The 12,977-nt window shown below is 34.7% G+C and overlaps 1 protein-coding gene across 9 annotated transcripts in view; it reads right to left on the reverse strand.

Annotated features, from left to right (window-relative positions):
• Trpm (transient receptor potential cation channel, subfamily M) overlaps nucleotides 1-12,977 on the reverse strand; it is a 340,295-nt gene that overhangs the window by 128,965 nt on the left and 198,353 nt on the right. For all 9 annotated transcript variants that reach the window (XM_067111320.1, XM_067111325.1, XM_067111323.1 and 6 more), the window contains 7 exons: nucleotides 8,023-8,188; nucleotides 7,370-7,583; nucleotides 6,808-6,979; nucleotides 3,384-3,514; nucleotides 2,804-2,960; nucleotides 663-804; nucleotides 373-544 (listed from right to left, as the gene is read on the reverse strand). In XM_067111320.1, the coding sequence (XP_066967421.1) occupies nucleotides 373-544; nucleotides 663-804; nucleotides 2,804-2,960; nucleotides 3,384-3,514; nucleotides 6,808-6,979; nucleotides 7,370-7,583; nucleotides 8,023-8,188 (1,154 nt within the window). The remainder of the gene's footprint in view (nucleotides 1-372; nucleotides 545-662; nucleotides 805-2,803; nucleotides 2,961-3,383; nucleotides 3,515-6,807; nucleotides 6,980-7,369; nucleotides 7,584-8,022; nucleotides 8,189-12,977) is intronic.

A 12,977-nucleotide genomic window follows, 5' to 3' on the forward strand; every position in this document is an offset into this window, starting at 1 on the left:
TGTACACAAAAAGCATTCAAGTAAAATAATTGTCAACACAAATTTATCAGACTTGACCTATGAGTAACTGTTACAATTATCATTATTACTAATATGATCTTTGGTATAATATTTTGATATTATTATTATTAATATTATTATTATTATTATTATTATTATTTTGATATTATTATTATTATTATTATTATTATTATTATTATTATCATCATCCCAAATATTTATAATAAAACATACAGGTTTCCATACTATAAACGTTTTCACAAAAAATCTTGAACTCTAATAAGAAAATGATGACAAGAATAAAAATCTACCTACTTTCCGAGGTACAACTGTACGAGTATATCACGAACTAATGGCATATGCTACACATACCTAAAGGCCACTCAACATCCTCATTAAAGACATGTGATCTGGCTATATCCACCCTGTTCCATGTTAGAGCTAATGACAGTTGCTCGGGAGGGTTCAGTCTTTGAGCATGAAGCAACGCTGACAGAATACTTTGATCAAGCTCAGATCCTTCTCTTAATCGGAAGACTGTGATCTGTAAATGGATCCTTAGTAGAGAATTGGTGCTAAAGCATATGATGTAGTTTTCAATATCATATATCAAAATTACAGTATAATGAATGTTTTATATCCTTACAAAGACCTGAACTTACAAGATCTCTTTTGCGCATGCACTGAATCACTTCTGTGAAGAGCTTCTCTGCTTGTGCTGCTCGAATATCAAATATCCGCTCTAATGTCAAGCAAATGTTGTCCCTATTTGCTTCAATCATACTTAAACCATTGGTGCTATATCTGAAAAAACACAATTTTCATTACTGCATGACATCTAAAAACTGAAAATATGAGAACCTGGACATCAGTAAATGCAAATAACAGTATAAGATGTCAACTCATGTCCAAATCAAAACTTACTATAAACAAAGATGGTGTAAAGTTATGTTTTCCATCAATGCACAAGAAAAGGAGGGAACTTCTGCGCTGTAAAACAGTCTTCATTCATGTAGTATCCATCATTAATACTCTGCATGTTATTAAGGGTGGATCATTAATACTGACAACTAAAACAAAGTCACAATAGATTAAGGCAACTGCAGTCATGAAGTACAGTCATACCCTGATTAATGGACTTAGTCTGTTCCAGAAGGCTGTACTTTAACCTTACTGTCGTTGAAACAAACGAATTCCTTCCATAAGAAATCAATTGAATTGGATTACTCGATTCCCGAACCCCAAAAATGTGCACAAGCTTAGCATGACGTACAAATCATACAAAAAACATAACTATAAGAAATAAATGCAAATCAGTTCTCACTTTACCTGTAACTGGGAGAGTTGATGGTACATGTGGCAGGTGGTGAAAAAGCCAAAGAGAAGGAGAGATGTAATTGTTTGGAAGGAGAGTCCCCAGTCCATAAAAATAGCAGGCAACTGTCTCTCTAGGGGGTGTTTATCTTTTTTCCCTTTATATTGCTTTGTTCTTGAGATTCAGTATGTGTCTATCTCGCCAAAAACCTGTCTATTGATGCTTGTTTTTGCCCGTGTTTTAAAATTTTCCCAAAGTGAGAGACAGCATTTTCATTCAGCAGTTTTTTATAACTTTGTCATGGCACTATTTTCCAACAAAATTTTGTACACATTTATTACTGAACTTGTGATATCCTCACTTCCCTCCCTAAGCCCCTCTGAGGACAATTCCTCAGCTGTTGTTTGCTGCTGTTCCCTCGGAAGGACCTACGGTTTTTCTGTGGTGAGCTCTGCTTTGTGCTCCTCCACATCATCATCACTGACCTACAAGCCCATAGACTTGCTCGGAGACATAATACCCTCCACAAGAGGCTCAGCCTTACTGGCATCTCTAGCCGTAAAATACCCTCCACAAGAGGCTCAGCCTTACTGGCATCTCTAGCCTTCTTACGGGCCATGATGACTTATGTACAGTATAATTACTTCGCATTAAAACTGCAAAAACACACACAAAAACACAGGAGACAGTTTTAAAGAGATGTGCACTGAGCGAGACCCACAAGTAGATTGAAACCTCTGATGCAGCTGGGAACTGCAAACACATAAGCCTAATCCCACACTTGTTTTTGCGAGTCGTCTTTGTACATCCATAAGCCAAGGAAAAGTCCATTAACAGGCTGGATTTTTCCACAGACAAAATTCCTTAAACCAAACTGTCCACTGTGGCGACATCCATTAACTAAGGTAAGACTGTACTTTAACACATGAGTAAAATCTCTAGACTATTAGGGATGGTCTAAAGATCTCATTCTACAAATAAGGTTGAAAACAGAAGCAGGGAAAAGTTGAAGCCAGACTATCAAGTGTGAATGCAGAAAAAGGAAATGATGAACAGGGAAGGACATAAAGCAGCAAACTAGAGGGCAGAAACACTGCACAGAAAACTTTGTGTGCAAGGTTACATATTGTAAAATATAAAAGAATGCGAGTACCATTAAATGTATACCTCTGATTTATCATTCAACAATTAATCAATTAAGAAAATTCCCCCCTCAATCTCATTTGATAGTATGTTACTCTATAAGAAAATCTGCACCTGTTTTGTTATCTTGACCTCTCACCTTTGAAGGTCCAACTTGGCAGACTTAATTATTAAGGTAAACTTAGTAATTAGAAAGTTACAATTTTTAAGTGGTCAGTATTACAAGTATTACAACTGCATATTAAGTGATATGCATTTGTAAAATAAGAAGTTATTTCGTTGTATGAAAACATAACTTTTTAGTGTTTCAGAGCTATGTACAAAACAAACATTTCCATAACTCACTTATGAACAAATGCTAATATGTCTGCAGCTCTTCCTGTTCCATCGCAAACAATAACAGGGACTGGTGGAGAGTCGGTGACATATTCTAGCACTTGCCTTATCGTCTGTGGTCCTCCCTCTATCATTACGCATACAACTGGGGTAGCTAAACCACCACCTACAAGGGGAGAAAAACCTTTGAATGTGCTTTGTTGCAATACTTGAAAATTTTGAACGCCATTCAGTTTAAACTGACATACAGCTATTGTATTTTTAACCATCTGATTGATGCACAGTATAATAATGGAACATAAACCAACAAAACACAAAATGATTTTGAAAAATATAAATATTAATAACAAATTTGGTTTCGCAGATATAAAATAAACCACAGCCTTACTACAGCTTGCTCTAGTAGGACAATGGTTGTACAGTGTATGATTACCTTATCTTTAAGTTGTAATCCACTAGCACAGAAGAAAATACTGTACTACCTAATAATTACACTAATAATTACGCGACCATCCTCTCTCTTCCATTGGGTATACTTCAAGGATTAAGAAAAATTAGATACAAATAAAAATTTGTTCTCGTTACTTACGTGTTTCTATTCTTTGTTTTGATATATAATTTTCTAACTTTCTACGGAGAATCAATTCAGGCCCATATTTCCCTGATGTCCCATTATCCACCAAAAGGAAGAAGGTGTGATGACTATTTAGTGCGACAAACCTGTAATGTACAAAAATCCATCTAAACCACAGTACATGAACAGCATAGGAAATGTTAGTACTATAAATGCTATCGTATTTAGTACCACACTTAGAATATACTAAAGTTTTGTGCTGGGAAGATTCGATTAAATTCAGTGATAAAATATGTCAACACACGACAGACATCCATTATTTTGCCTATCTATATTTATATTTTAGCGGGCCAAATTTTTTCAAGAAGTAATCATATTGGCAGCAGATTAAGATAAAGCTGCAACTTGGCCTTTATTGATGATCTAGTATCATTAAATAATATGTATATATTATTTGGTGCTAATTCTATACACCCCAGTTCTTTAAATCTCTAATAATAATAACCCTTACAAAACAAGCTCCTTTTCTGGATACTGGTATTAAAGTTAATAATAAATTCTTAACTAAGATTTATGATAAAATAAGATATTTTCATGTTGAAACAGCAGGACTTCTAGCCTTTTACTCATATATGCCACTCAACAGAACTGCTGGAGTTGTCTGCTTGAAGTTCTGTAGATTTGCAAACGTTTATCAACTTTCCTATACATAAGCTGCCTAACAGTGGATTTTCTATGCTGCTAGTTCCAAAACTTGTGAATGTGTTGAAATATGAAACATCACACTTTGTTATTAAATATAACTTTGATAGGAAACTAAAACTTTCAATTTATTTTAATCTATCGTTCTGTTACTAGCTTATTCAATATACCAACCGTATCATTCTCCTTCTTATATGAATATTACAGGTTGATTTACCTGGAAGAGTAATATCCTGGTATGGATGAATACATGAAAATATTTTGATAACTACTTCATCAGCTTTTGTGTGTATTTGTTTAAATGTCTACCATTAAAATTTAATCACATTTGGTTTCTAAATCCAACCACTATGTGCGTGTGCTTAAGTGTGTTTATTTGTGTATATTAAGTTTCCATATTCTAGATGACCGTGTGGAAGCAACTGTCACTTAGTTCCTGCTGGTACCAGCTTACCCTTTAGTGTACTAAAAGTGAGAGCTGTGATGGATGAGAAAAATATGTAAATACTGTGGTGACAGTCTATATTCTCTCTATATATTAATGACCACTGTCCCTGTAATTACAATCATTGTAATTCTCTTCCTCACTTAATATTTGTAAAAGCTGACATGGCATCATCGAAGCATGGTTCCGTGCTTCTAAAACTGTAGTTAAAGGCATTAAATAGAGGCAATGATGCTCCTGTCATCTACAAAAGCCCCATCTGAAAGGAAGATGTCCAGGTCCATATACATTTAGTATTTCCTCGAAAGCTCTCAACTTTTAACCAAGTAACCATTTTGTTCTATTAGGAAATAAATGTTATAAACTTGCTTCTTTCATTCATTTTTCACAGAGTTTCCTCTTATCTCTCTCTCTCTCTCTCTCTCTCTCTCTCTCTCTCTCTCTCTCTCTCTCTCTCTCTCTCTCTCTCTATATATATATATATATATATATATATATATATATATATATATATATATATATATATATATAATGTGTGTGTATATACATAAATATAAATACATACAATAAAACTTCACAAATTCAACCATCACTAACCTGCAATTTGGCTTAATCTGACTCACTTTTGAATTGAAATGATTTTCGACGAGCTACCGACGAAAATTTGGAAAATAAAATTGTACATAAAATATTAAGAAAACTAATAAAAATCAATACTGAACATAAAAAAATTTGATACACCATATGCCGTCAAAAATATAAAACAGTTTTGTAAGACATATAGGCTCATTTGCAACTTATTTTCATCTGCTATACAATATTTGATACATCGCATTTTGTTTTAAAACACTAACAGTCTAACAAGATAAGAAAAACTCATTAAAACGCTTTTAACCCAGTTAAAATATATAAAAATAATTAGTAGACTTGTCTAGGGTATTTAAAACAACCATGTCACTAACTCACCCCAGTGTGATCTGAACAATAACGGTTTTAATTGACCGGTTTTCCTGTCTTGACGAATCTTTATGCAATGGCAATCTTTTACCTCAATTCAATCTGTTTGTGCTTTCTTTAGTGCTTTGTTTGTTTCTTAGCAATGGCCTACAGCATAAGAACATACGACTGTTTATGAAAGAAATGTTAGAAATCTTAAATAAGTTAAAAAAAAGTCCATTCAACAATGTCGCTTGCTGAAGTGTATGGGCGAGCTAGGCAAACCATTTCAGATATCAAAGGCGAAAATATAAAATTCGTGCATTTGCAAACAAGCATTTATCCCGTGGTGTTTGAAGCGCCAGTTGGTGCAAATGAAATCAAAGTGTTTAGCTAAAGAAGCGAAACCTGACGGAACATGCTGTACGTTGATGACCCAGCCATGTCAAAGTCATACAGTACACAGACAGGGGGTCAGAGACAGTGAGCGAAAGAAGATGGGGCATTGCCAACTTCTAGGCATTGGATAGCGGTGTGATTACAGAGTGCCAGGGCTCGACTGGAGTACAATGGGAAGGTCATATCATCAATGGAAAAGCTGCGGAGAGAGGTAGCTGGAATGCAGACCTAGATCTCGAAGAGCGAGATGGTTTAATCATGGTATAAGATGGGGTGAGGAGCAGGGAATGGAAGCTGCAGGACAAGATCAGAACTAAAGCCTACAAAATTCTAGAAACAGGGCATAGATGAAGACTCAGACACCTATAGGAATTCGGACAGAGAGTGCAAAGGACAATAGGTCTCATTTTATTGACCCTGGTAAGGAAAAATCTGATATAAAAGTGTTAATGATGATATTAACAAAGCACAATTTTTTTATGCAGCCTGCACCTTAAACTTGCCACTAAAATGCGCATTTTTTAATGAAAAGATAACAATTTTAGGTTAGATGACATTTAGCTTGCATTTTCCAAAATACTAAGAGGAATAAAAATTATGTCACATGAAGGTGAATCACATGCATTATAAACTTTTGAAATTCATTAGAAAAAGACACATCCGACTTAACACTTACAAAGGCCACTTCACAGTCACCGTGAATCGTGGGTGAAGTTATAATCTAAACTACAGACAGACAGACTATAAAGGCTTCATAAATTTTACGAGTATTTTGGAGAAATATTCCATATCCAAACGAAAGGATTACTTTTGTTAGAAACATAACAAAGCACGTGAAAACTCGTTGCACATAAGAAATCTGCAGATCAGTCTCTCATCGAAAGATAAAAAGATGAGTGAAGGCTCACAAAGCAAGATTATGATTATGACTGGTTATACATCACCTTCATATTGTACCTGGACTTTGGAGATATGAGTGGGTGATATGGAACATCTCTGTTTCGACCAAGTAGATCCGTTCGTCTCTCAATAATGCCCCATGGAGCTATTCCGACACTAACAACCCGACCTCCGCGTTCACGAAGTGAACTTTCAGAGACCAAAGCTTCCCCAACATGCCTTGTAACTCCTGTTGTGACAAATCATAAAATGAAAACACATAAATGAGGATATTTAGGTATTAATAACGATAACAAATTTCTTACTGTTGTTAATGTTGTTAGGATATATATCTAAAATATTGGGCAGATATCCTACTGACCACCATAAAATAGTCAACATAATTGAATACTACGTGTCTACTGTACAGTACATGTCGGAACACTTCTCCCAGACAAGAAAGAGATGAAAAAAGTCAGGTTTGTCCATGGTAAATACTTAAGGGCAATGCAAGCTGGACGTCCTTAATAATGGTAGACCTTGGATATCTAATAAGCAAGCAGAACCATTTATGTTACTTTGGAATATTGTGAAATACTGGACAACCTAAGCAACCAAACATGACAATAAATTACTGTACCGGTATTTGTGCCTGCTGTAAAAACCCACGCGCCTGTAGTTTTGGCAGCTTTAAGTAAACCTTTCCTTATGACCTTCTTCAATTTCGGCTGCAAATCAAAGTTGGTTTTCCCCCCTTGCACAGTGATCAAGAGCTTTGGCAAATCCATCCCCCATTCCCCAGTAAGAAGCTGCAAGATATGCTCTGGTTGTGTGTCGTGCGCCAGCCTCACGTACTGAAATGAACACAGAAGTAAATCCTATAATCAGTCTCTAACATGACATAAAAAGATACACACACACACACACACACACACACACACACACACACACACACACACACATATATATATATATATATATATATATATATATATATATATATATATATATATATATATATATATATATATATGTATGTATGTATGTACTGTATGTATGTATTTGGATCTAAGGTTGTATCCAAAAAGTGTTAAGAATACAAGTTAAAGGGCATTGCGGTTGTTACAATTACATTATATATATATATATATATATATATATATATATATATTGTAGCTATGATTATGATTTTGAATTTGTTTTTACTGCGAAATAAAATAACGAACTTAAATTATTACGATTCATGGCAACGTTCACACCACAGAAACTATAAGTGAACTGCCGAATACAAACCTGCGCCTTGGTCGCATGGGCACCTCCCTGGAATTCTAGAGTGCCATAGGCATCTGTAGGAAGGAGCTGGGTATGCCTGGAGGGACTCCAGTGCAACTCCTCTCCATGGCGAAGAGTTGCTGGAGACCCATCTCGGTGGCACTGCCACAGCTGACCACAGCAGCATCTGGGGATTGTACAAAGGATTTACCAACAGGCTGAAATGCGATACATTTTATTATTCTAATAAATTCACTAAGGTTCAAAAAGGGACCGTCATCACGTCATATAATGAAGAACAAGAGTAATACACTAGAGAGGATAACAACTTGGATGTTCACTGGAGCCAAAAAATAGTTAAAAGGTTTTATGAGCTCGGCTAAGGCATTGCACGCTAAGTCGAAACATTTAGTATTATGGGTTTGACTGAATATTCGCTTCAGTTATCTATAACTTCGACTTTGTCAATGGTTGGGGGAGGGGGATGTTCTTTTTTTAATCACCATGAGCTGTATCACATATTACCGAAGCAAGTATCAATCGGCATGGAAAATTATGCAGCTATTTTTAACTCTATATTTCACAGCATTTTTCAATATGAAGATAAAAACAAATTAGATCAGAGAACTATGCTACATCTATCGATACGCTTGACTCGCAATTCTAAACTAAAAGTGAACCTCAAACATAAACAGTTGCAAAAGCCGTAAAGCATACGTACGGAGAATTTCTAAGAAGCATAATTACGCTTTCATAATGCAGTATACAAGTCTTGTGAGATGGCTGCTGTGTCCTAGCAAACTACAAATTAAACAGGAAAGTCCTGCGGAAGATCTTGTGCACTCTACAAGCAATTTCTATGCAAACTTCCCACATAGAAATATATTTCTCATATGACGTTCAATATTTATCCATTTCTAATGCTTACGCCCTTTTTCCTTTGGTGATGCAATGCTTCAGAGCAGCGTGATATGCTAACGTAATCAAATTATATTTTCTTAAAAGTTAGGCTCCTGCTACTTAATACAGTGTTACAGACACCGAATCTACCATATTAATCATCAAGAACTTTATCTCCAAATATTCTATTAAAGCCTGTGACTAAAAATGACAACCGTGCTGTGTTGTGGGAATACTCATTACATCATACATACATTCGTACGCATTAAGTATCTTAATCCCTACAAAAGTACGTACAATTACGTAAAAGCTAATATAACTTACGAAACTGAAAGAATCCTCAACACAACAGGGAAGTGAGAACGATTCATGAATTAATAAACACGACGGACTTAAAGAGAAACTACAGACTTACTTTTTCGCGTAAGTGGAATACTGTACATTGGCTGCAACTGTGATTCAAGTTTTTACACAAATAGAAGAACACATATAATTAAACAAGGCTATTGCTGACAAAAGTGGAAACTCTTGGCGGTCATCTGAGACTCCCTTGCAAAATGACCCAAGGGAAATGTCGATATTCCACAATACGCTAACTGGCGCCTCTTTGTACAGTTAATATGCGACAAATGGCTCAAACTATGCAATGCATTAAGAGGTTATCTTATCAAACTCTTTATAATAGATTAAAAATTTAAACCTATGTATTCGTGTTACAGAATGGAAGAATACACAACAGATCAAAAGCAAGTTTAATACTTGAGGTTCATGAAACCGTTAACTAATACAGTATGTATAAATAAAATTAACTACTTAATTCTATGAGCAAATGAAATAAGCACTGAAAAAATGCTTGTAAAATAGGATAAAGCATTCCAACTTCAGTTAAAATGCATTAAATAAATTACATATCAAGCGGAGTGTAACTATTTAATGTCATTCTTTATTAAGGCGTGTGTTGAGAAATAGAAAGGACTATCTTATCTTTCGTACTAATACCCAAACGTTACTCATTCCCAAAGATGTGGATTTAGCACTGACGATAAGGATAAGAACTGAGGCGCAGAATCCTGATATGTCCCTACAAAAATAAAGTGGGATTTTCCCATGGAGTTTACCCCATAATACTGAAGGACCATTAAGGTCAAGGAGGTCATGTTGTCACCTTTGACCTTTGCTACTAAAACGGACTACAACTACAATAGTGCACTAGTTCTAAATGCTATTCATTCTATGAACATGCTGGAAAGAGTTGAATTACTGTAGGTTATACAGCGCTTATGGGACTATTTTTTCTCTTTCCTTTTAGAAAAGGCCAACGGGAAGGGCAACTTATTGCCCTTTTCTATCCCAGGCCTAAAGAAAAACAGAAATAAAATGTGAGGAAAGAGAGAAGAGAAAGATCACCACAAAATTTCAATTTACCTCGGAATGGAAACAGACTTCTGCTTACTTTATATTTGAAAGGTTATAACGAGATCAAGAATCACCCCGGGCCTTATGCCCAATCTTTAAGGAACTTGTCAGATGTGATGTAAAACAGTGGGCGGATATCATTACGGGCAACTGACGAGAGAGAGAGAGAGAGAGAGAGAGAGAGAGAGAGAGAGAGAGAGAGAGAGAGAGAGAGAGAGAGAGAGCAATCCTTGATGTGGATTCCTTTTTTTTTTTTTTTTCTTCGACATGAAAGAAGTGATATGGATCTTTGCTGTATCTTTGCTGTAAGTAGATTTCGAGCACAAAGAAGTGATGTGTTGAGGAGTCTCACGTCATTGAGGAAAAGTTTTAACTCAAACAGCTAATATAATTAATATAGAATTCATTTTATGAAAACATCGTTTTCAAAAAAAAAAAAAGGAAAAATCTATATGTGCTCTCTGTACGCAAATTTCGAACCCAAAAAGTGATGTGGAGTGATTCTCCCGTAAGAGGAATTCAGAAAAGAGGAATTCAGAACTTAATTAACGCAGCGCAGGTTTTACTTTAGAAGGAAATGTCGAAATCACCAAAATAAAGTGATGCGGATTCTAGCCGTTAGTAAATTTCGGATCCGAAAGAATTAATATGACATGGATTCTTATTTTAAAAAAAAAAGGTAATGACATAGATTCTTGCTGAAAGTGGATTTAGAAAAGAAAAAAGTAATCTTACGTGATTTTTCAAGTGGGAAAAATTTCGAATCCCAAACAATAAATGTGATATGGATCCTTATATAATGAAAAATTCGAACCCAAAGTGGAAATGTGACCTGAAGTCTCGCTGGAGGTTTATTTCAAGTCAAAGAAAGCCGTGATGTAGAATCTCACACAAGGAAAAATTCGGACAAGACATGACATGGATTCTCTCCTAAAGGAAATTTTGAAACGAGCAACAATATGATATGCAGTCTCACCTAAGGAAAATTTTGAACCTAAAGTAGTTCAGTAAAGATTCTCACTCGAACCTAAAGAATATAATATGGATTCTCTCCTAAAATAAATTTCGATTTTTTGTCCAAATTGTGAAGCTGACTAGTTAATTTCTTTTACATAAGGCGTACTTACGACCAAATTTCAAGTTATACGTATATATAACACATAGATACATACATACATACATACATACATACATATATATATATATATATATATATATATATATATATATATATATATATATATATATATATATATATATATATATATATATATATATATATATATATATATATATATATATATATATATATATATATATATATATATATATGCAATCAAGATTATCAACATCCCAAGATGTCTGATGTCGCTCGCTGTTACCTAACACTTCTTACGAAGTTCACTGCCTGGAGTGGGGGGCAAAGTTCGTGAAATTTTCCGAACAACTAACTTTTCATCGCTCGCGTTTCGTCATGAGACATCTTATACCGTCGAGTTCCTTTACAAGACAATGTAATCGAGCTCACGCCCACAAGAGCCTAAAAGTTTTGAAGCAACGCTTAAAAAAAGAGAGAGAGAGAGAGAGAGAGAGAGAGAGAGAGAGAGAGAGAGAGAGAGAGAGAGAGAGAGAGAGAGAGAGAGAGAGAGAGTAGAAAAGAATTATTATTATTATTATTATTATTATTATTATTATTATTATTATTATTAGTAATATTATTATTATTATTATTATTATTATTATTATAAAATGCTTCACTAAACTAGAAGCATCTGATTCACAATTTCTGACTTTTCGCAAAAATAAACCACCGCAGATTGATGAAGACGTCTTGAAACAGACCTTTCTGAGATAAAGCCAATCATATAGTTACTACCACCTGATTAAAGCAACGGATTCATTGGAATCGTATCATCTTTCACTAATTGTCTTAATATCAGACAATAATAACAATATTTACTATACTCTCAAACCTAAATGAAACCACAAATGTTCAAATTCCCATAAAATAAAGTTTCATGTACCTGATCCAGTTAACTTCAGGGGCTTTAGATTGATCAGTCAAAGAAAAATCAAAGAAAGAAGACAAATGACTTCAGATGACCTCTGGCATTCGACAATAGTCCACCGATATCTGAATCGTACTAAACAAGCAGGTCCTTTGGGCTATTACTACGTACTTGGGCAGTAATACCAATGCATTTAGTGGCACAGGCCAAGAGTTACAACTTCGATATACATCATCGAAAATCTGGATGAAAATTGTTTGATGCTCTGACGGAATGAAAACTGACAAATCGCACTTTCTTCTAACAAATTTTAGTCATGGGTTTGGATCAATTAAACATGCCAGAACCATTACTATGCAACACAATTTGATTCCGCAGAACAGATTCTTGATCTTTTACATTTACATTTTATTTGAAAATGGTTTATCCTATATTCAGCAAGCTCTGGAATTAATTATATTTATTAAAATGACGATGAGTTACAGTCTGGTAGGTTAGTATCAATCTTTTACTGAGTGAAAGTAAGTAAACTAATGCCTTAAACAAATACTACCTGAATTATAATTATTTTCACGGCAAATAAAAAAATCTTTCTTTTTTAACCTTTCATTTAGTCACAAAAACGCAAAGTCTCGAATGACCATTTTTACG

Source organism: Macrobrachium rosenbergii, chromosome 11, assembly GCF_040412425.1.
Source record: "Macrobrachium rosenbergii isolate ZJJX-2024 chromosome 11, ASM4041242v1, whole genome shotgun sequence".
NCBI lineage: Eukaryota > Metazoa > Arthropoda > Malacostraca > Decapoda > Palaemonidae > Macrobrachium > Macrobrachium rosenbergii.